This window comes from Cetorhinus maximus, chromosome 21, assembly GCF_964194155.1.
Source record: "Cetorhinus maximus chromosome 21, sCetMax3.hap1.1, whole genome shotgun sequence".
NCBI lineage: Eukaryota > Metazoa > Chordata > Chondrichthyes > Lamniformes > Cetorhinidae > Cetorhinus > Cetorhinus maximus.
The window spans coordinates 42,332,050-42,356,033 of NC_135899.1; the positions used below are offsets into that span (position 1 = coordinate 42,332,050).

Here is a 23,984-nt window from a genome sequence, read left to right on the forward strand (position 1 = left end):
ATTTTAGGGAGTTAGGAAGGAAATTAAAAAGCAGGACCTCAAGACCCGTAATCTCAGGATTACTCCCACTGCCACGTGCTTGTGAGTTTAGGAATAGGAGGATTGAGTGATTGAACACGTGGTTGGAGAATTGGTGTAGGAAGGAGGGCATCAGATTTCTAAGGCATTGGAACTGGTTCTGGGGCAAGTGGGACCTGTACAAGATAGAGGGGTTACACCTTAACAGGACCAGGACTAATATCCTCACAGGGTGATTTGCTAGGGGCTGGGAACCTAAGAGGTAGCTCAAATTGGAAGAAAGTAAAGCTGGTAACAGGAAGTAGAAAAGTGGCAAGTAAAATCAGGTAAAACAAAGATGAGCATCAACTAAACCTAGAATGTGGAATAATGTCAAAAAGACTAAGTTAAGGGCACTCTAACTGAATGCATGCAGAATTTGTAACAAGGTGGATGATTTAAAGGCACAAATAGAGGTAAATGGGTATGACCTAGCTGCCATTATGGAAACATGGCTACAGGGTGACCAAGACGGGGAAATGAATATTCAAGGATGTTCAACATTTAGGAAGGACAGACAAGTAGAATAATAAGGGATGAGATCAGTACATTAGTAAGGGAGAGTCTCAGATCAGAAGAACAAAATGTGGAATCTGTTTGGTGGAGCTAAGAAACAGAAAGGGGCAGCAGACATTGGTAGGAGTTGTTTATAGGCCACCAAAGAGCAGTGGTAATGTGGGGCATGGTATTAATCAGGAGATTAGAGAAGCATCTAGCATGGGTAATGCGGTAATCATGGATGACTTCAATCTGCATATAGGCTGGGTAAACCTAATGAGAACTAATGCTGTGGAGTATGAGTTTCTGCAGTGTGTTAGGGATGGCTTTCTTGAGCAGTGTGTTGAGGAGCCAACTAGAGGATAGGCTATTTTAGATCTAATATTATGTAATAAGAAAGGGTCAATTAATAATCTTGTTATAGAAGAACTTTTAGGGATGAGCGACCATAATATGATAGAATTTTACATTACATTTGAATGTGAGGTAGTTCAATATGAAGCTAGGGTACTAAGTTTGAACAACGGAAATTATGAAAGTATGAGGGGCAAATTGGAGGAGGTGGATTGGGAAAATACATTGAAAGGGATGACAGTACACAGGCAATGGACAGTCTTTAAAGAATTCGTACATAGCTTACAGCAACTATACATTCCTTCAAGGATACAAAAACCCAAAAAGAAAAGTCACTCAACTGTGGCTAACAAAGGAAGTTAAGGATTGTAAAAGGTTTAAAGAAAAGGCCTATAAAGTTGCCAGAAATAAACCTGAGGATTGGGAGCATTTTAGAAAACAGCAAAGGAGGACCAAGAAACTGATAAAGGGGGAATAGAATATGAATGTAAACTCGCAAAAATATAAAAATGGACTATATAAGTTTCTATAGGTACGTTAAAAGCAAACGTTTGGCTAAGACAAATGTGGGTCCATTACAGGTAGAGTCAGGGGAATTTATAATGCGGAATAGAGAAACGGCAGAGAAGCTAAATGAATACTTTGTGTCTGTCTTCACTGAGGAAGATACAAGAAATCTCCTAGAATTAGAGATCCAAGGGACTAGGGAGAATAAGGAATTGAAGGAAATTTGTATTAGTAAGAAGGTTATATCAGAGAAATTAGTGGAACTGAAGGTTGATAAGTCCCTGGGGTCTGATATTCTACATCCCAGAGTGTTGAATGAGATAACTATGGAGATAGTGAGTGCATTGGTGATCATCTTCCAAAATTCTATAGATTCTGGAACAGTTCCTGCATATTGGAAGGTAGCAAATGTCACCCCACTATTTAAGGGAGGGAGAGAGAAAACAGAGAACTACAAACATGTTAACCTGACCTCATGGGGAAAATGCTAGAATTTGTTAAAAAGGACCTGATAAGTGGACACTTGGATAATAATGATCTGATTGGGCATAGTCAACATGGATTTATGTATGGGAAATCATGTTTGATGAACCTGTTGGAGTTTTTTTGAGAATGTTACTCACAGAATTGAAAAAAGGGGAGTTGGTGGTCATAGCATACTTGGATTTTCAGAAGGATTTTGATAAGGTCCCTCACAGAAGGTTGGTTAGCAAAATTAAAGCACATGGGATAGGAGGTAATATACTGGCATGGTTTAAGGATTGGTTAACAGGCAGAAAACAAAGAGTAGGAATAAATGGATCATTCTCACATTGGCAGGCAGTGACTAGTGGGGTTACACAAGAATCAATAATTAGGCTCAGCTATTCACAACATATACCATTGATTTGGATGTGGGGACCAAATGGAGTCCAAGTTTGTGGATGACACAAAGCTAGGCGGGAATGTGTTGTGAGGAAGATGCAAAACGGCTTCAAGAGGGTTTGGACAGACTTAGTGCGAGGGCAAGGCATGGCAGATGGAATATAATGTGGAAAAATGTGAGGTTATCCACTTTGGTAGGAGGAACAGATGTGCAGAGTATTTCTTAAATGGTAAGAGATTAGAAAGTGTAGATGTACAAAGGGGCCTGAGTGTCCTCATCAATAAGTCACTGAAAGCTAACATACAGGTGCAGCATGCAATTAGGAAGGCTGTTGACATGTTAGCCTTTCTCACAAGAGGATTTGAGTACAGTAGTCTTGCTTCAATTGTATAGAACCTTGGTCAGACTGCACCTGGGGTGTTGTGTGCAGTTTTGGTCCCCTTACCTTAGGAAGGATATTATTGCCATAGAGGGAGTACAAAGAAGGTTCATCAGACTTGTTCATGAGATGACAGGACTGTCCTATGAAGAGAGATTGGAGAAACTGGGCCTTTAATCTCTCATGTTTCGAAGAATGGGAGCTGATCTCATTGAAACCTATAAAATACTTAAAGGGTAGACGCAGGTAAGATGTTTCCCCGATTGAGAAGTCTAGAACATGGGGACACAATTGCAAAATAAAGGGGAAGCCACTTAGGACCAAGTTGAGGAGAAATTTCTTTACTCAAAGGGTTGTGAATATTTGGAATTCTCTACCCTGGAGAGCTGTGGAAGCTCAATTATTGAGTATGTGTGAAGCAGAAGTTGACAGTTTTTTAAATACCAATGACATAAAGGGATCTGGGGATAGTGTGAGAAAAAGGCATTGAAGTGGATGATCAGCCATGGTCATATTGAAAGGCAGAGGGCTGCATGGCTTACTCCAGCTCCTATGGGCAGAATTTTTGCCCTCGTTGGGTGGGCTTGGCTGGGGTGAGCACGAGTGGTCTGGAAGCTAGCCACCACCCACGACCATGATTTCACGCTGGCAGGCCAATTAAGGCGCTCAGCACTGCCTGTGTGGGTGGGGAGAGGAGGGCGAACATGGAAGCGGAGCTGCCTCATGGAGATGAAGATTTTTGAAAATAAAAAAATAAAGGTTTAAAAAACATTAATAACATCTCCTCATGTGACTCTGCGCACGTTGACTGAAATATTGCGTGAGTGCACAATGATGTCGGGACGCTGGCCTGTCGTCATCGCGTGTCATTTTACACTTGCTCAGGTCGGGCGTGCACCCGCCCAATGAGCAGAAAATTCTGCCCTATGTTTTCACCTAGAATACTCTAAACTGAAATTCATTCTATGTTTGATCATTGTGCGAAGAACTTTCTGAAATCAATCCTAAATATCTATTTCAGCTGTTTGACTATATGACACCTTATTCTACTGTCATAGTTTAATTTGGAGTGGCCTTGCTACACCATTTTCCGCCTTACATATCTCCAGGAAGTCTTTCAATTGTCTCCTTTCAAGCTCAACATCCTATGTTTTACCAACTTTTCCTTTTAACTCACAATGAAAGCCGAGGCAAACAAACACTGCCCTCACTCCCAATTATTGAAGGTGGTTGGAATTTTCCATTCCGGGACTAAGTCCTGTGGCGGGGGCGGGAACGGGGAGAGTTTCTGGCCATGGAGGCTGGTGGTTATTCGCGCCATATCATGCGATGCTGGCCTTATTAATTAGGCAGTCCGGGGTTTCCCGATGTTTTGCGGGGCGGGCTGGATGGCTCATGTCCCGCCATCATATCTGGGTGCTATATTTAAAAGGCGCCTGGACATCAACTTACCCACTTTTTCTATATGTCTTAGTTCTGATGAAGGGTCATACGGACTTGAAATGTCAACTGTATCCCTCTCTGCCAATGCTGTCAGACCTGCTGAGTTTTTCCAGGTACTTTTGTTTTTTTCTAGATTTCCAGCATCCGCAGTATTTTGCTTTTAATTTACCCACTGTTGGAGGAGAAGATCCATCTCCTGGAAGGTCCTGAAGTTAGAAGATCCATGCTGCAGATGCTCCACCCACACACTGCTGCACATGGTGTTCCAAGGTCCAGTCACTGGAGGCGCCATCTTCCCTTCTGATCTCAGCAAGCTACCCCAGACCTTCTTACAGGTAAGTCTGACATTTGCCCGCCACATTGGTTCAGACGTGTTCTGGACTGGCATGAAACCCGCCGGCGTCAGGATGAAAAACAGTTTCACGCTAGCCTCTGCTGGGAAAGGTGACCCACCATAAAGGGCAGGAGCACATGTTCCTGCCGTAATTTTATGCCAGCAGGAAACTGACTTTTTGACTTCCGCCACATTGTCCCCCCCATTGCCCGCCATTAAACCTGCCATGGGGTGGTGTCTCTTTATTCCAATCCACGCCTGCTTGGGTTATCCCAAACAGATACAATCATTTAATCATGTAATGAGGTAGGTGCAGGTCACATGTGACATAGGCAACATGTGGACCATACATCACATTGAGAAACCTCCTTGTCAGTGTTTGCTTGGGAATGTTATGTTCCTATATTTTGCCAGTTCCTACAAAGGAGGAGGGAGAAATTCCCTCATTATTGAAAATAAAACTGTAAAAATATTTCAGCAGAATAAGCAAACAGAAGAAATCCATTCTCTAATCTTTAATATAAATGCTTTGTTTGCTGAGATTGAGATATTTATTACTATTTATTTATTGTCACACAGTGTGGCTGTTTTTACCTATTACGCAGAATGGTTTACGAGCAAATCGGAGCCTCCCCTGCAATCCTCTGTACCGGCAGCAGCAGCCAGCTGCCCAAATCCGAATTACATACTCCAGTCCAAATACAATGATCATGACGAATTCCTAGAAAACAGGACAAATTAAGCAGCATTAATACTGTGTATTCCTCCACTCTAAATTTGTATGGCACGTTTCAGTCTATCCAATATACAACAGTGAGGTCAATCGTACACATATGAGTGATATTACAATGCAGTTCATTTGCTCCATAATAATGAATTCAGCCTGTATTCCATCCACTGCAAAGACAATCTGCGATCTATCTACTCCTTAATCGGGCACTTAATTGGCATAAATGGCAGCCCAGTGGGTGGCTGCACTGCTGAAGTTTCTGCTGCTGGTAATAATCTTTGGTAGCAGGAAGATGTCAGACTCCCCTCCTGATGCCTTCTACTGCCATTTTACCAGCCCTCTGCTCTCCCATTTGTGTCAACAGGGCTGATAAAATCCAGCCCATTAACACCCATCTGCCCACCCAAGCCTGTTCAGAGTCCCAGGATCTTTGGCTTCCCATGCTCAGATACCTATCAGCTCTTTTCTAGCCAAGCTTGACTAAAGCAAAGACAAGATAGTGACCTTGGAACTTAGATATTTTGTCTTGACTCCACTACATCTGGCCCTGGGATTCTACTAAAATGTTTATCTTTCAATTCTCATGCAGCAGTCTGTCTACTTTTGCATTCTGCTAGACTTCTGTTGAAGTTTACTTTTTGACCAATTTGTTCCTTTCAAAACCTTTGGGGGCCAGTAAAACATCTGGCCAATCACTGATTCCCACCAAGTCACCTCTTAACTGCTTTTACCCTGGATATGTAAAATTAAAGAAGTGTACAGTCAGTTATATTAACTTCTGTCAATTACCAAGAAAACTCAACAAAGGGATTTTGCAAGATTCTTAGAATGCTACTATGACCTGTCCACTCTATGCTAGCAAAGTCAACCTGCAGACTATCCATTCCACCCTAACAAGCTTGACCTGTGGTCCTGCAGGAAATATGCCCTATAAATTGCTAGAAGAGTGCCTCTAAGATTTGTAGGCAAAATTCTCTACAAACTGCCTGAAATATAGTCTAAAATGGGGTTTTAACTTGAAAGCTGCCCAGAGGATGGTGTAGTAATTCAACTGAGTGCTGGAAAATGTCTGAGAAGGAAAACTATATACCATCCAGGCTTTTATACTAATTAAACCATAATGCTCTGAAATTAATTATATCATGAAGACTTGTGTACTTAAAAACTACTGGTACACTTGCTCCTTGCAAGTGGTACAAAGCCATTTGGAAGGTTAGATTCCAGATCTCCTCACACTAGTGAGACACCATGGTAGACAGAGACAGTGGATTGTAAATCAAAGACACACAGGGCAGATTTTCGTCTCCAAATGGCGTTGTGAATCAGGTTGTAAAACATTGAACTTAGTTTATTTAGCTGGAAAAACAATTTTCCTCTGCCTTCTTGACCCCACACCATTTCTGTGTGGCCTTTTCACAGGTTGGGAAGGCCTTGCACATGCACATTTTCCAAAGTCCCATTGTGAGGACCACAGGAAAATTGCATTTCCTCCAGCACACAATTTTCATGTGCTAGTATGAGTTTTGGAAACTCGAAATCCTAAATCCTTGGGGAGTTCATGAACATTCTGAAAGATAAGTGTAAAATGTTTTGACACTTTTAAATGTCACTATTAGATGCTGTATTGTAATGTAGACGTGTTCTTAAGTGTTTCATCTTAGGGATCTGTTCTGCGAAGGTAAGTTGACCCTTACATTGATCACCACTGTGTAGGTGTTGACAGTTTCAGGCAATGTAGCTGGGAGCTTTTGTCATGACAGCTGGAGCCATTATGAATGCTTGGCTGGGTTTCATAATGGCTCCAGCTCAACAGTTGGCTGATTTATCCAAGAATGATTGACACTTTTAAGAGGCTGTAATAATAGAACATGCCTTTGAATTCGTTTCTTGTTTGTTTACAAACCTAATAAGCATTTAATGTACTACAATTTGTTTCACATTGGGGTAGTTTTTTTTCCTTCCAGTATTGATGATAGTGGGTTTGAATTCAGAGTTTTATTAGGTTGTTCGTGGTTTAATTTTTTTCAATGTTTTTAAGATAATTCCCATTGCTGTTGCATGGCTCCTGAGGACTATACATAGTGGATACTTGGTAGTGATTATGGAGTGTACATGGGGAAGCATGGAGGTGGTATGGAGGTGGCATGGGTGATCTGAGAGAGCATGGGGCTGCATAGGTAATGGGTGGGGGGGGGGCGGAGGTGAGGCTATTATTAAAAGTGTTAGATGATCCTGATGAGATATATTTATATCTGTCAATTGCCAGGACACTGGCTTTTGTAGTCAATAATAGATTTGTGCTTTTGTAGTCAATAATAGTTTTTAATCTGTGACTTGCTTGACTTCTTCTTTAATGATTTGCAAAAAATCCATTCACTCAGCTGTGGCAATCCCAACTGAGAGTTGGTCAAAACACTCCAAATTGGGAGAGTTAAGGTGTCAACAATCCAAATTCTGCATCATAGGCTCCTTGACTGGCAGTAAATCTGGTTCCAGTAAACTGAAAGGGTTAAAGAATCATCCAGTTCCTTGGCATATATTTGTGGGCATACCCAAAGCCAGTACTCTAGTAGTCCATGCTAGTGAGGTTGCTGACACTTCACCCACATAAAGTTGTATCAATAAGAAAGTGTCTATAAACTAATTGTTTCCCTTGAGTTTCCAAACTGTAGTGAGACTCGGATTTAGAGCCACTTACATGTTTGGAAGGGTGATGGGTGTGTTAGATGTGAGAATAATCCTTGCCATCAAAGGACTGTGAGGTTAGGTGTGGGAGAAAAGCATGAAAAGCACACCATGATAAATAGCCAAATCCCACCTACACATAACAAAATTATCAAGTTCAGAGTGTCTCAGAAGCCATACCTTATTCCCACTCGTAGCCAAGGTGCACAGAGCTGGATTTGTATGCTACTGAATTAGAGGGCAGATTTTCTCTCTTCAGATAAATATTTGAGTATCCACCAGGAAACAGAATGAAATGATGCAGAAATATATTTTTTACATTCTGCTGCATCCCAGAACTCTTAAGAAAATGGATTATTTACACACTAGAAGCAGTAAGATATTTATTGCGAATTCTTTATGTTCCTTCAGCTTTTCCGAAACTTGTGTTCAGCCCAAAATGTCTTTTCTTTTACCAGTTCTGTTCTTACCCCACTTCCCCTGAAGGAGCAGGCTCTTCTGGGATACAGTTTCACAGATGCCAGCTTTCTTTCAATAATTGCAGACACCCTGTTGGCATATTATTTTGGCATAGTGAGCATCAGAGCTATTTTCACCTGAGGTTCACACACAAGCACTTTCCAGCAGGTGTCACTAGACCATAAGTAGGGGCAGGAATGCCAGCTAATTATTCCACCCGAACAGTGCAGTGCTGAACCCAATCATAGGATACCTACTTTAACTCAGTTAAGATTAACTAACTTAACACAAGAAATCGAACTTGGGACCTTGATGATCTTTATGAGTGAATCACAAACTGTCATGGGCCATCGGAGGATATATTAAGATAGAGTTAGGTTACTGTTGTGGGTGTGATCCAATGGGTTGGAACATGATTACTCTATTTAAGCAATGCTTTTTGCAACCACAAAATATTTCACAGCTAGTGAAGGAAATATTGAATAGGAATTCCAGTGATGTACAACACAGTACGAGCCAAGATAGCAAACAGGAGAGAGGAAGGAGTGATCTTAAATGTCTGTTGTGTGTGCTAATAATGATATAAAAAGCACCAATCACTCATAAGGAATTGTGCAAACACATTGTGGATTCATTTATTAAGAATAGATATACATGGGTAGAAAGCTTGAAGATATCTGAGCTGCAGAGCTGTGTGTCTGTGTTCTGCTCCACAGAATCACAGTGCAGAAGAGGCCCTTCGGCCCATTGAGTCTGCACCGACACGTGAGAAACACCTGACCTACCTACCTAATCCCATTTACTAGCACTTGGCCCATAGGTTTGAATGCTATGATGTGCCAAGTGCTCATCCAGGTACTTTTTAAAGGATGTGAGGCAACCCGATTCCACCACCCTCCCAGGCAGCGCATTCCAGACCGTCACCACCCTCTGAGTAAAAAAGTTTTTCCTCACATCCCCCCTAAACCTCCTTCCCCTCACCTTGAACTTGTGTACCCTTGTGACTGACCCTTCAACTAAGGAGAACAGCTGCTCCCTATCTGCCCTGTCCATGCCCCTCATAATCTTGTACACTGCGATCAGGTCGCCCCTCAGTCTTCTCTGCTCCAACGAAAACAACCCAAGTCTATCCAACCTCTCTTCATAACTTAAATGTTTCTTCCCAAGCAACATCCTGGTGAATCTCTTCTGCACCCCCTCCACTGCAATCACATCCTTCCTATAATGTGGCGACCAGAACTGCACACAGTACTTCAGCTGTGGACTCACCAAGGTTCTATACAACTCCAAAATGACCTCCCTACTTTTGTAATCTATGCCTCGATTGATAAAGGCAAGTGTCCCATATGCCTTTTTCACCACCCCACTAACATGCCCCTCCGCCTTCAGAGATCAATGGACACACACGCCAAGGTCACTTTGTTCCTCAGAACTTCCTGGTGTCATGCCATTCATTGAATAATTCCTTGTCAAATTACTCCTTCCAAAGTGTATCACCTCACACTTTTCAGGGTTAAATTCCATCTGCCACTTATCTGCCCATTTGACCATCCCAGCTATATCTTCTTGTAGCCTCCAAAATGGAATACCGATTTGTAAGTGGGACCCCAGGGGACTCCTGAACTACCTGCCTGTTTCTCTTCTCTAGGTGGTCACCCATTCCCTTCCTTCCTCAAGTCCCTTCAGCTGCGGTGTGACCACCTCTCTAAACGTGCTATTCACAATGCTCTTAGACTCGCAAATGCTCCACAGTGTCTCCAGCCGTCGTTCCAGCTCTAAAACCCATGCTTCCAGGAGCTGCAACTGGACCACACTTCCTGCACACATGCTGGTCCCGGGCACTGGAAATGTTCCCAGCTTCCCCCATGGAGCACGAGGAACACACCACGGCTTTGATCTCTCCTGCCATGACTTATCCCTTTCAATTAAACCTTTTAAAATAATTACTATAGGACCCTTCTTTCCTGATCCTCATTACTACAGAATATACAAACTATAAACCACAAAAAGACCTTAAACTATAAGCGATAAAAGTAGTAAATACTTACCGGACCTTACCCACTACTTACCAGTCATTTCTCTCCCTTGTAGCCTCTACTGCTGCAGCACAGCAAGACTACTCTCAGTTCAATTCCCACTGTGCACCAAATTGCCAATACCCACATTCATTCTGGCTGTGTCTCACTCAGGATGAGGTCTCTTCCCTGCTCATGTGCAAGCACACTGATTGTGTGCTTCTAATAGTCCCTTTCTTAAATAGAGCTGAGATGAGCTGAGATGACTCACACTAGTTAAGCTTCCATTCGTAATCAACACCTATTCAGGCCCTAATCTGCTTCAGGTGATTGACAGTTAACTGTCACACAGTCAGCTGAGTCAGCTACCTTACCAACCTTTTAATTAGACTACTGATCTTACAAAAAGTAAAGAGAAATTAAAGAGAAAGGCTTACCAGTTCAATTCCCACTGTGCACCAAATTGCCACTCAGTGAATGGCTGTGTCCCACTCAGGATGAGGTCTCTCCCCTGCCCGTGAGCAAGCAGACTCCAAGCCGAAGTGAAACTGAGGCTGGATCGTATGACACACTTCCCTTAAAGCGATGGCATGCTGCTTTCCTTTAAAAGCACATGACAACAACGTCCACTCATAGACAGTTATATCAGCTCCATTTTGCCACTCCATGGAGCACAACAAAATAGATATCTTTCAGGCTGGAACAGAAAGAAATAGCCAAGGTCCCTCATGTAAAACATGACAAAGGGTGGACAGAATAAAAGGTGTTACGGGCTGAGAAGGGAGGAGTGCACAACTAATTCTAGCCCCGCTTCCCCACAGGTCATAACAATAGTTTAAATGTTTAATTCACCCACAAAACTGGCCAATTGTTTACCTTAGATACTGTTATTCACAGCATAAAAAGGGTCTAACCAGGATTCTTTCAGTAAACACACAAAAAAATGATTTATTATAAAACAAACTACTTTTTAAAAACAAGTTAATAAACTGGTTAACATACAAGTTGTAGTTTACAAGTGTAACAATTTTCCCCTGTGTAAAAAAAAGATATTCAAACCCCCATACACATGCACACAAACAGAATACAGACAAAACAAACACAGTGCCCTGCAAAGGCTGGGAGTATGGAAACATTTCTTTTAAAAGGATAAAATTCGAAGAGATCTCGACACTATTGATTTGACAGAATTCTGGTCACATCAGGTCTGGAAATTCTTTCGGATGGATTTGTTGGTGAAACTATCCTTGATGACTCTTACTTATCATAACTTTGCAGACTTTCAAAGTAAAACAGATGAGTTATCCTGATGAGACGTTTCAGGGGAAAGCTTAACACAAAGGTGGGGCAGAAAGAGAGAGTCCTTTCTTGTAGCTTGCATCTAACGCACCCACTCACACTCTGCCTGAGAGTTTTTAAAGACTAAGATGTTCAAAGAATACTTCTCTTAGGCCAGGTGTTTTTAACCAATCAGCTAGAGTCTTTAGCCAGGCAGCAGTTTTTTGTTAACTTAGATGTACAAATTATCTCTTCTCTCTCCAGGTGGACATCTATTTTGACCTGTGGTTTCTTGAAGAATGACATATTCACAGCCCTGAATTAATATTGCAAAATTTTAAAAATAACTCGGAGGAAAGAATGTCCAAAATTAAATGCCTTTCAATTTTTCCAAAAACGGGCTCCTCATATGCCTCCACCCGTAAAGAATGGAACACCATTTTCAAATGAGTTTCATTACAAAACATATAGGAAAACATATATAAATAAAAATTTTAAACATGCACTCACCCATTCTCACTCACTCCTTATACAGGATCTCTGTAAGGTTCTGATCTTTTGATTTCTATATTACACTAACAAAAATTACATTCTGGATAACACATCAGCAATTACATATCTTTTCCAGCAATATGGACAACTTTCAAGTTTTTTTTAAATTCATTCACGGGATGTGGGCTTCGCTGGCTGGGCCAGCATTTATTGCCCATCCCTAATTGCCCTTGAGAAGGTGGTGGTGAGCTGCCTTCTTGAACCGCTGCATTCCATGTGGTGTAGGTACACCCACAGTGCTGTTGGGAAGGGAGTTCCAGGATTTTGACTGTTGGCTGTAGTAACAAACTCCATCGAAACAGTTTGGCATTCTGAGTCTTAAACTTTTCTACGAAAGCCAGGGGTTATGGTCAGTATATATTAGGGCTTCTTTGCAGTCATGATGAATATATATCACAAAATATTTTAGAGCCAGTAACAATCTCAGGGTTTCCTTTTCTATGGTAGGGTAACTTTTTTGATGCTGAATTTTTAAATTTCTCCAGGAGAATTAAAAAAAAATCATTTACAGGATGCGGGCATCGCTGGCTAGACCAGCATTTATTGCCCATCCCCTAATTGCCCTTGAGGAGGTGGTGGTGAACTGCCTTCTTGAAACGCTGCAGTCCCTGTGGTGTAGGTACGCCATAGTGTTGTTATGCAGGGGTTCCTGGATTTTGACCCAGCGACAGTGAAGGAATGGCGATATGTCCTCAGCCGAATGTCCTCAGCCCAACCATCTTCAGCTGCTTCATCAATGACCTTCCTTCCATCATAAGGTCAGGAGTGGGGATGTTCGCTGATGATTGCACAATGTTCAGCACCATTCGCAACTCCTCAGATACTGAAGCAGTCCATGTCCAAATGCAGCAAGACCTGGACAATATCCAGGCTTGGGCTGACAGGTGGCAAGTAACATTCGCACCACACAAGCAATGACCATCACCAACAAGAGCGATTCCAACCATCGCTCCCTTGATGTTCAATGGCATTACCATCAATGAATCCCCCACTATCAACATCCTGGGGGTTATCATTGACCAGAAACTGAACTGGACTGGCCATATAAATACCGTGGCTACAAGAGCAGGTCAGAGACTAGAAATCGTGTGATGAGTAACTCACCTTCTGACTCCCCAAAGCCTGTCCACCATCTACAAGGCACAAGTCAGGAGTGTGATGGAATACTCCCCACTTAATTGATACCTTATTCACAAACATTCATTCCCTCCACCACCGACACACATTAGCAGCAGTGTGTACCATCTACAAGATGCACTGCAGGAATTCACCGAGGCTCCTTTAACAGCATCTTCCAAACCCTTGACCACTACCATCTAGAAGGACAAGGGCAGCAGATAGATGGGGACACCACCGCCTGGAAGTTCCCCTCCAAGTGACTCACCATCCTGACTTGGAAACATATCGCCGTTCCTTCACTGTCGCTGGGTCAAAATCCTGGAACTCCATTCCAAGCACGCTGTGGGTCTACCTGCACCACATGGATTGAAGTGGTTCAAGAAGGCAGCTCACCACCACCTTCTCAAGGGCAGATAGGGATGGGCAATAAATCCTGGCCCAGCCAGCGAAGCTCACGTCCCGTGAATTAATAATAAAAAAATATATAGTTCCAAGTCAGGAAGGTGAGTGGCTTGGAGAGGAACTTCCAGGTGGTGGTGTTTCCATGTGTCTGCTGCCCTTGTCCTTCTAATTGTGGGTTTGGAAGGTGCTGCCTAAGAAGCCTTGGTGAGTTCTTGCAGTGCATCTTGTAGATGGTACACACTGCTGCCACTAATCATCGGTGGTGGAGGGAGTGAATGTTTGTGGAAGGGGTGCCAATCAAGCAGACTCAAATGTGGCCTCTATCCTAGGTGCCCGTATTCAACAATATAAGCTAGTTTATTTTACCCGCTCAAATTCAATGTAAGTCTGCCCAGACTGTTTCTTTATGTTTCGAAACTTTTGCCTGTATGCCTCAGAGATCAACTCATAGCACTAAGAATAGCCTTCTTTACTGCATCATAATCCGTAGACAGCTCTTCTAAAAGTGATGCATAAACCTTGTGAGCTCTGCCCACTAACCTATTTTGCAGGGGTAATGTCCATTTTCCTTTTGGCCACTTCATTTGCTTAGTTATCTTCTCAAATGAAATGAAGAATGCCTCTGCAACCCTTTCCTTAAATTTTGGAAGGGCATGTACAAATTTAAACATCTCCCCACCGGGCTCTGGGTTAGGATAAGGTCTTCCATCCGCAAAATGTTCCCCAACAGCTGGTGCCTCTGTTTTGAATTTTAGCCTTTTAAGCTGGTATTCCCTTTCTTGTTTCTTTCTTCTTGGCTGAAATTCCAGTTCAAGCATCTTAAATGCTCTTTCTCTTTCTGCTCTTCCCTGTTCAAGTTTAAGTTTCTCCATTTCTTTTTTGTGTTCAAGCTGCTTCATTTGCAACCAAATCCTAGCTAACTCAATTGACTCACACCCTGGAGAATGTGGTCTCTCTTGTATCCCTTCCAATTTCTAATGCTGTGCTATTACCTCAAGTATATTTGCTTTCCACGCTTCTTCGGTTAATTCTAACTTCAACTTACCTGCCGATTCCCTTAGCTTAGCCTTGGTTACTTTTTGTAAACCAGTCAGGGATAAATCATCCATCTTTAAAAAAGTCATAGAAACTTCCAAAGCCATATCAGTTACCAATACATCAGAAACCTGGTATCTGTCTTTTAATCCTTTAACAATTATTATTAATCTGCATCCAATCACTCGTTGTCTGCACCTCAAACCCCATGAGAGACCCCAATCTTGTGTTGCGGACCGAGATGGGAGGAGTGTGCAGTTAATTCTAGCCCAACTTCTCCACAGGTAATAACAATAGTTTAAATGTTTAATTCACCCACAAAACTGGCCAATTATTACCCTTTGATACTGCTATTCCTAGCATAAAAAGGCTCAAACAGGCTTATTTCAGTAAACACAAAAATGTTTTGATTTATTATAAAACAAACTTCTTTTTAAAAACAAGTTAATAAACTGGTTACATACAAGTTGTAGTTTAGAAGTGTAACAATGTTCCCCTTTTTTAAAAACACAGATATTCGAATCTCCATACACACACACAAAGTAGGACAAAACAAACACAGTGCTCTGCAGAGGCTGGAGTATGGGAATGTTTAAAAGGATAAAATATGAAGAGATCTCGACACTGTTGATCTGAAAGAATTCTGGTCACAATGGTCTAGAAATTCTTATGGACGGATTTGCTGGTAAAACTGTCCTTGTGATTCTTACTCATCATAACTTTGCAGACTTTCAAAATATAAGAGGTGAGTTATCCTGATGAGATGGTTCTGAGGAAATTTTAACACAAAGGTAGGGCACAGAGAGGGAAAGAGAGAGTTTTTTTCTTGCAGCTTGCTTCTAAGGCACATACAGATGCCAGGTTTCTGATTCATTGGTAATACACACTCTCTGCCTGAGAGTTTTTAAAGACTAAGATGTCCAAAAAATACTTCTTTTAGGCCACATGTTTTTAACCAATCAGCAAGAGCCTTTAGCCTGGCAACAACAGTTGTTTGTTAACTTAGTATCTCTTCCTTCGCCAGGTGTTCCCTGCTGGACATCTATCTTGACCTGTAGTTTCTTTAAGAATGGCATATACACAGCTCCAAATTAATATTGTAAACTTTCAAAAATAACTCAGGGGGAAGAACGTCCAAAATTCAATGTCCTTCAATTCTTCCAAAAACAGGTTCCTCACAGGTGTGACAAGGTGAATGGAAGTTTGGCTTTTAGCATCAAATGGATTTTAAGAGGGAGGAACAACTAAAGGGGAGATGTGGAAATAAGGGCTTCTCATGTGGCAAAAGGCAGAACTTGAACTTGGAGAGATATTGGACGGTATAGTCATAAAGAGAGAGGAAGTACTCAAAGGGTTGAAATCCTTCAAAGTTGATAAGTCACCAGGGCCAGATGGATTGTTTCCGAGGCTGCTGAAGGAAGTCAGGGAGGAGATAGCAGATGCTCTGACGATGATTTTCCAATCTTCACTAGATACAGGAGAGTTACCGGAGGACTGGAGAAGTGCAAACGTAGTTCCATTGTTTAAAAAGGGATCAAAGGAAATGCCAAACAATTATAAGCCAGTTAGTCTTACATCAGTGATGAGCAAATTAGTAGAATCAATCCTGAGAGATAGGATTAACTGTCATGTGGAAAGGCATGGACTAGTCAGAGATGGTCAGCATGGATTTGTTAAAGGAAGGTTTAACCTCACAAATTTGATTGAATTCTTTGAGGAAGTGACAAGAAGGGTTAATGAAGGTAGTGCAGTGGATGTTGTGTACATGGATTTTAGCAAGGCATTTGACAAGGTCCCACATGGCAGATTGGTCAGGAAAGTAAAAGCCCATGGGATTCAGGGTAATGTGGCAAACTGGATAAAAGGTTGGCTTTGTAACAGGAAACAAAAGATAATGGTCGATGGATGCCCTTGCGAATGGAAAGTTGTTTCAAGTGGTGTTACACAGGGCTCGGGTTGGGACCCTTGCTGTTTGTGTTATATATTAAGGATTTGGACGTAAACGTGAGGGGCACGATTGGAAAATTTGCAGATGACACAAAGATTGGCCGAGTAGTGGATAGTGTAGAGGATAGCCATAATCTCCAAAATGATACAGATGGGTTGGTGGAGTGGGCGGTAAAGTGGCAAATGGATTTTAACATAGAGAAGTGTGAGGTCAGACATTTAGGGAGGTCAAACAGTTACAGGGAATACACAATAAATGGGAATATACTAACAGGGGTAGACAAAGTGAGGGATCATGGCGTACAATTACACAGGTCCCTGAAGGCAGCAGTTCAAGTAGACAAGGTTGTAAAGAAGGCATATGGAATGCTCTCCTTCATTGGTAGAGGTATAGAATATAAAAATAAGGATATAATGTTGGAATTGTATAAAACACTGGTGAGGCCACAACTGAAGTATTGTGTGCAGTTCTGGTCACCACATAACAGGAAGGATGTAATAGCTCTGGAGAGAGTGCAGAGGAGGTTTACAAGAATGTTGCCAGGGTTAGAAAAGTGTAGCTATGAGGAGAGATTGGATAGGTTGGGGTTATTTTCCCTGAAACAAAGAAGGCTGAGAGGTGACTTGATTGAGGTGTACAAAATTATAAGGGGAATAGATAGAGTGGACAGGATAAAATTGTTTCCCTTGGTGAGGAATTCTAGAACCAGGGGACATTGATTCAAGATAAGTGGCAGAAGGTGTAGGGGGGAAATGAGGAAGAACTTTTTTACGCAGAGGGTAGTAGGTGCCTGGAATTCACTCCCCAAATTAGTGGTAAAGGCAGGAACTCTAAACTCTTTTAAAAAGTACCTGGATCTGCACCTTAAGTGCTGTAAGCTGCAGGGGTATGAACTGGGTGCAGGAAGGTGGGATTAGAAAGGGCACCTGGGTGTCCTCGGGCTGGCATGGACAAGATGGGCCGGATGGCCTCCTTCTGTGCTGTAATTTTTCTATGGTTCTAACTTTCCCCCATTGGGAGGGAAGTTTAAGAGTGGGCACGCGGAGTGCATGCCTCTGATCGGCGCCCCCAATCGGGGGCACACTGCCATTTTACGTGGGCGGGCTAATTAAGGCCTGCCCAGATTGACGTCCGCCAGGAAGCGCTATGCGCTCCCTGTGCGGGCAGGGGAGGATTCCCTGAGCCAAAAGTGCGCTCTTCACACATGTGCATGAAAGAGCGCACTCATCTCCCTGAGGCTAGGTGCTGCCTCAGGGAGATTGGCTCTACAATGAAAAATCTGAAAAATGGAGAAAAAAAATTTCCCTGACATGTCCCCTCATGTGACATGTCACATGAGTTGGGACATGCCCATAACTTTTACATACACTTTAATTACATTTTTAAAAACCTACATGAAATCTCATCCCGCCCGTGGATGAGGTTTCATGCTTTTTCTAATGCCCGCCAGGTCTCCTGGCCTGCCCGCCAACCTTAAGGTTGGACAGACAGGTCCATTAATTAGTTTAATAATTCTGTCAATGGCCTCAATTGCCCATTAACAGGTCAGTGGGTGCACAGCTGATTCTGCTGCGCTCCTGCCTACCTGAAAATTTAAGAGGAGTTCTGCCCGATGTCATCCCGCGTCATTTAGATGTCGGCGAGCGGGCTCCGCCCCCCGCTCGCCGACCAGGAAATCCTGGCCATCGAGTCATAGAGGTCTACAGCACTGAAAAAGGCCTTTCGGCCCATCGAGTCTGCGCCCGTCAAACAAGTACCTAACTATTCTAATCCCATTTTCCAGCATTAGGCCTGTAGCCTTGTATACCATGGAATCGCATGTGCACATCCAAATACTTCTTAAATGTTACCTCCACCCTTACCTCACTCAACAGCCTGGGATACATTTCATCCGGGCCTGGAGATTATCTGCTTTTAAGCCTGTCAGACCACTTAAAACCTCCTCCCTTTCTATGCTAATTTCATCAATCATATCAGTCTTTCTGCCTGATTTCCATACCCACATCGTCCCTCTCAATTGTGAACACTGACACAAAGTATTTATTTAGAACCCTACCTACGTTTTCTGGCTCCACAGACAAATTACCACTATGGTCCTTAATGGGCCCTACTCTTTCCCTAGTTATCCTCTTACTCTTAATGTACTTGCAAAATAACTTTGGATTTTCCTTTATTTTACCTGCCAATATTTCTTCATGCCCCCTTTTTGCTCTCCTAATTTCCTTTTTAAGTTCCCCCCTACACATTCTGTACTCCTCTGGGGCTTCCACTGTTTTGAGCCCTCGATATCTGCCATAAGCCTCCCTTTTTCTCTTCATCCAATTCTGTATATCCCACGACACCCAGGGTTCCTGGATTTGTTGGTCCCACCCTTTGTCTTTACTGGAATCCGTTGGCCCTGTACTCTCCCTATTTCCTTCCTGAATGAGCCCCACTGCTCTGACGCAGATTTACCTAAAAGTAGTTGCTCCCAGTCCACTCTGGCCAAATCAGATCTGATCTTATTAAAATCGGTCTTCCCCCAGTTTAGAACTCTGATTTCTGGCCCATCCTTGTCCTTTTCCATAACAACCTTGAATCTAATGGAGTTATGATCACTATCTGCAAAATGCTCCCCCATTGATACCTCTACCACCTGCTCGGCTTCATTCCCTAAAATTAAGTCCAGGACCGCCCCATCTCTTGTAGGACCTTCTACGTACTGACTTAAAAAGCTCTCCTGGATGCATTTTAAGAATTCCACTCCCTCTAAACCTATCACACTATGACTAACCCAGTTAATGTTGGGGAAGTTGAAATCCCCCATTATTACTACCCTAATATTTTTACACTTCTCTGAAATTTGCCTACATATCTGCTCTTCTATTTCTCTCTGACTGTTTGGGGGCCTATAGTACACTCCCAGAAATGTGATTGCTGCTTTTTTGTTTTTCAGTTCTACCCATATGGCTTCATTTGAGGAGCCTTCTAAGATGTCATCCCTCCTTACTGCTGTAATTGATTCCTTAACAATGTAATCGATGCCCCCTCCTTTTTTACCTCCTTCCCTGTCTCACCTAAAGACCCTATATCCTGGAATATTGAACTGCCAATCCTGCTCTCTCTCAACCATGTCTCTGTGACAGCAATGACATCATACTTCCATGTGTTAATTTATGCCCTCAATCATCTGCCTTATTTGTCAGGCTCCTTGCATTAAAATAAATACCATCCAACCTTGCCAAACTCCCTTGTGCCTTAACTGGCCTATAATTTCTATGCCTTCCAGACTCACTTGCTCTCTCTTCTAATTTTGACTGTGCATCTCCCACTGATGAATCTCCTCTCAGGATCCCACCCCCTGCCAAGTTAGTTTAAACCCTCCCCAACAGCACTAGCAAACCTACTCGCAAGGATGTTTGTCCCATTCCAGTTCAGGTGCAACCCATCCGCCTTGTGCAGGTCCCACCACCCCTAGAAATGGTCCCAATGTCCCAGAAATCTAAAGCCCTCCCTCCTGCAACATCTCTCCAGCCACGCATTCATCTAGACTAACCTCCTATTTCTATACTCATTAGCGTGTGGCACTGGAAGTAATCCAGAGGTCACTACCTTTGAGGTCTTGTTTTTTAATCAGCTTCCTTGCTCCCTCGTTCAATCTATGTCGTTGGTACCAATATGTACCACGATCTCTGTCTGTTTGCCCTCCCCCTTTTGAATGCCCTGCAGCCGTTTAGTGACATCCGTAACCCTGGCACCAAGGAGGCAATATACCATCCTGGAGTCATGTCTACAGCCACAGAAACGCCTGTCTGTTCCCTTTACTTTCGAGTCTCCTACCACTATTGCTCTTCCCCTCTTTTTCCTCCCCCCGCCCCTGTGTAGCTGAGCCACTCACAGTGCCATGAGCGTGGCTGCACTCCCCAGAGGAACCGTCAATCTCACTATTTTCCAACACAGAAAAACAGTTCTCAAGTGAGATATACCCTGGGGATTTCCTGACCACCTGCCTAACACCTTTCTTCTGATTGATGGTCACCCATTCCCTCTCTGTCTGCACTTCCGTAAGCTGTGGGGTGACCACGTCTAAAAACGTGCTATCCACAAAACTCTCAGCCTCGCGGATGCACCTCAGTGCCTCCAGCTGCCACTCAAGGTCTGAAACCCGGAGCTCAAGTAGCTGCAGCTGGTGGCACATCCTGCACATGTGGTCGGTCAGAGCGCAAGGGGCATCTAAGACTTCCCACATGTTGCAGGCGGTACATAACACGGGACTGAGCTGCCCTGCCATGCCTCTAGTTGAAAAAAAACCCCTTATTTTAAGTTAAATACAGTAAAAAAAATGTTAAATTATTTATGTACTTCAAGTAAAAACTAGAACTCTTATCTTTCCTTAGCTTAATCTATTTTAAACTGGAGAAAAACACTTACCCACTACTCACCAATCAGCTCTTGCCTTTGTGCTGATGTCACTTTTTGAAGCTTCCCTGCACTCATGCTGGTTCTGATCTCTCCGCTGCTCTCTCGTGATGTCACTCTTGTTATTTTCAACAAGAACTGACTGCAGGACACTCTTCCCAGGCTGCTTCACCGCAATACTGACTGCAGGACACTCTTCACAGGAGAATGTAAATTCCACCAGCTGCCATGGTGAGATTTGAACCAATGTCCCCAGAGCTTTATCCTGGGCCTCTGAATTATGAGTCCAGTGACATTGCCACTACGCTACCATCTTCCCTAAGGGTTGGAGATTCTGGGGAACAGTACAGTTCAAAAAGCCATGAGCATTTATGTTAACACAGGGAATTAGAGAGAGGTAGAACAAGTATGTATGGCCATTAGTACAGAAAAGCCAACAAGTGGGCCCCAGATTTACCATGGAGCCTCAATGGCTCAATATGAACATACTGGTGGGAGTGACCACTGCACAGATCTTGTGGAGATGAAGTCCTGCCTTAACAATGAAGAAAATCTCCCTAGTATTGTGTGGCACTACCATTGTGCTAAATGGGATAGATTTCGAACAGATCTAGTAGCTTAAATTTGGGCATCTATGAGGCATTATGGGCCATGAGCAGCAACAGAATTGTACTCCACCAAAATCTGTAATCTCATGACCCAACATACCCCTCACCTTACCATTATCATTAAACCAGACAACCAATCCTGGTTCATCAAAGAATTTACGAGAGGTCCTGAATGCTGATCTTTACAAGAGGTTACATTTTGAAGTGTACCTTTAACTAAAAGTAAAACAGAGAATTCAGGATAAACACCTCAGTTCAGAGAAATGCTGATTGGATCAAGTTGCCATGAGGAAAGGAATTCAAACAGAAACCCATTGAGGTGGGGTGGCAGTTTTGACACTGTTCATTGTATCTTACAGAACAGGACAGCTACTGTTCAGAGTCACAGAGAAGCTAAGGAGCTACTACAGTGGGAAAGCAGAGGGAACTGTTTTCATATTAATAGCCATGCAGGATACTTTGGAGAGTTCAGTTTCTGTTCAAACAAAAGGGAGGAGAACAGAAGGGGCTCTAGATTTAAGGAATGGAAAGTCACCAGGAAGTGCCTTGCTGGTGATACTTTTATCTGAGAAAATGCAGGCTGAGTGGAACAATTATTGGAGGACACTGGAAGTTTTGACCTGGACTGGCAGGGAGAAGTGAACCTCTGCTGGAGAGCTGGGAGTGACTGTTGGACTGTTCCTGTAATGCCGCATATCTGCTAGAAGCACAGCGCACAATGAAAAGATTTTGTAAGATATATTTCATTGCATTAGTTAATGTGAAAGTATCTTTTCTTTAGTTTGATGTATTAGTTGCCTGGTAATTAATGTTTGAACTTATGATTTTAGTTTGTTTGTTCCAGTAAAAGCCTGAAAAAGATAAATCTTGTCCTTTGGTTTTTTCCATTGATCGTTTGATAAATGCATTTCTTTTAAAGTTATCAGTCTCTACGGGAATCGTAACAGAGAGTATACGAGGAATAGCACCAGGAATACCTAAAAGTGAGGTGCCAACATGGTGAAGCTACAACACAGGACCACAAGCATGCTAAACAGTTGGAGCAGCATACGATGGGCAGAGTTAAGTGATCCCTCAAACAATAGATCAGATCAAAGCTCTGCAGTCCTGCCACATCAAGTTGTGAATTGTGGTGGATAATTAAACAATTAATGAGAGGAGGATCTCCACAAATATCCTCATCCTCAATGATGGCAGAGCCCAACACATGAGTGCAAACAAGGTTGACATATTTGCAAAATCTTCAGCAAGAAGTGATGAATGAATGATTCATTTCATCTTCCTCCTGAGGTCCTTAGCATCACAGATGTCAATCTTCAGCCAAGTCAACTCACGGCTCAAGATACCAAGAAATGGTAGTATTTACTAGCAAAGGCTATGAATCCCAATAACAAACTGGCTGTAGTGTTGAAGACTCATGGCCCCTGCCAAGCTGTTTCAGTACAGCTATAACTCTGACAATGAGCTCACAAAGTAGAAAATTGTCCAGGGATGTCCTATTCAATCTGGCCAATTACTACCCCATTAGCCTACTCTCAATAAGCAACAAAGTGATATCATCGACAATGCTGTCAAGTGGTACTTACCACTTGACCTGTTCAACAATGTTCAGTTTGGGTTCCAAGAGGACCACTCAGCTCCAGACATCATTACAGCCTAGTCCAAACAAGGTTAAATGCATGACATTATTGTTTTCACTAAGCCAAATTCATTAGAAAAGGCTTACATTCCTTCTTGATTCTGTGTTGTTAACTCATCTTAGGAACACTAAGATTCAACTCAGGATCAATGTGCCATGGAGGAGGAGTAGAATTCTAGCCAGGTTTCTCACTTCTGCAATTCCATGCATATGGAAGTACTGTGGATTATTTTTGGAGCTCTGTTTGTGAGCTGGTGTTTCCATTCAAGACCGGAAGAGGATTTGGTCACCTGTCCACACCAAGACTGCAATGGCTGTAACACAGTCAAGAAATGAAGGCAAGGCTGCAGAGAGGTGGAGCAGAAAGAGCGCTCTCCACGGAGGGTGTTCTCAAAAAGGGGCCAGAGGCATAGTGATAATGTTACTTATCTAGTAATCCAGAAGCTCTGACTAATGCTCTGGGACATGAGTTCAAATCTCACTGTGGCAGCTGGTGGAATTCGATTAATGAATTAATGAATTTGGAATTAAAGGAAAAGCTAGTCACAGAAATGGTGACCATGTAACTACCAGATTATTGTTAAAAACCCATGTGATTCACTCGTGCCCTTTAGGGAAGGAACCTTGCCATCCTTACCTGGACTGGCTATGTGTGATTCCAGAATCACAGCAATATGAT

At 42.7% G+C, this 23,984-nt stretch overlaps 1 protein-coding gene across 1 annotated transcript in view; it reads right to left on the minus strand.

The window, feature by feature from the left end:
• The window catches only part of kcnq4 (potassium voltage-gated channel subfamily Q member 4), a 596,979-nt gene that overhangs the window by 166,430 nt on the left and 406,565 nt on the right, over nt 1-23,984 (minus strand). The window contains exon 3 of the mRNA XM_078566896.1: nt 5,032-5,158. Within this exon, the coding sequence (XP_078423022.1) occupies nt 5,032-5,158 (127 nt within the window). The remainder of the gene's footprint in view (nt 1-5,031; nt 5,159-23,984) is intronic.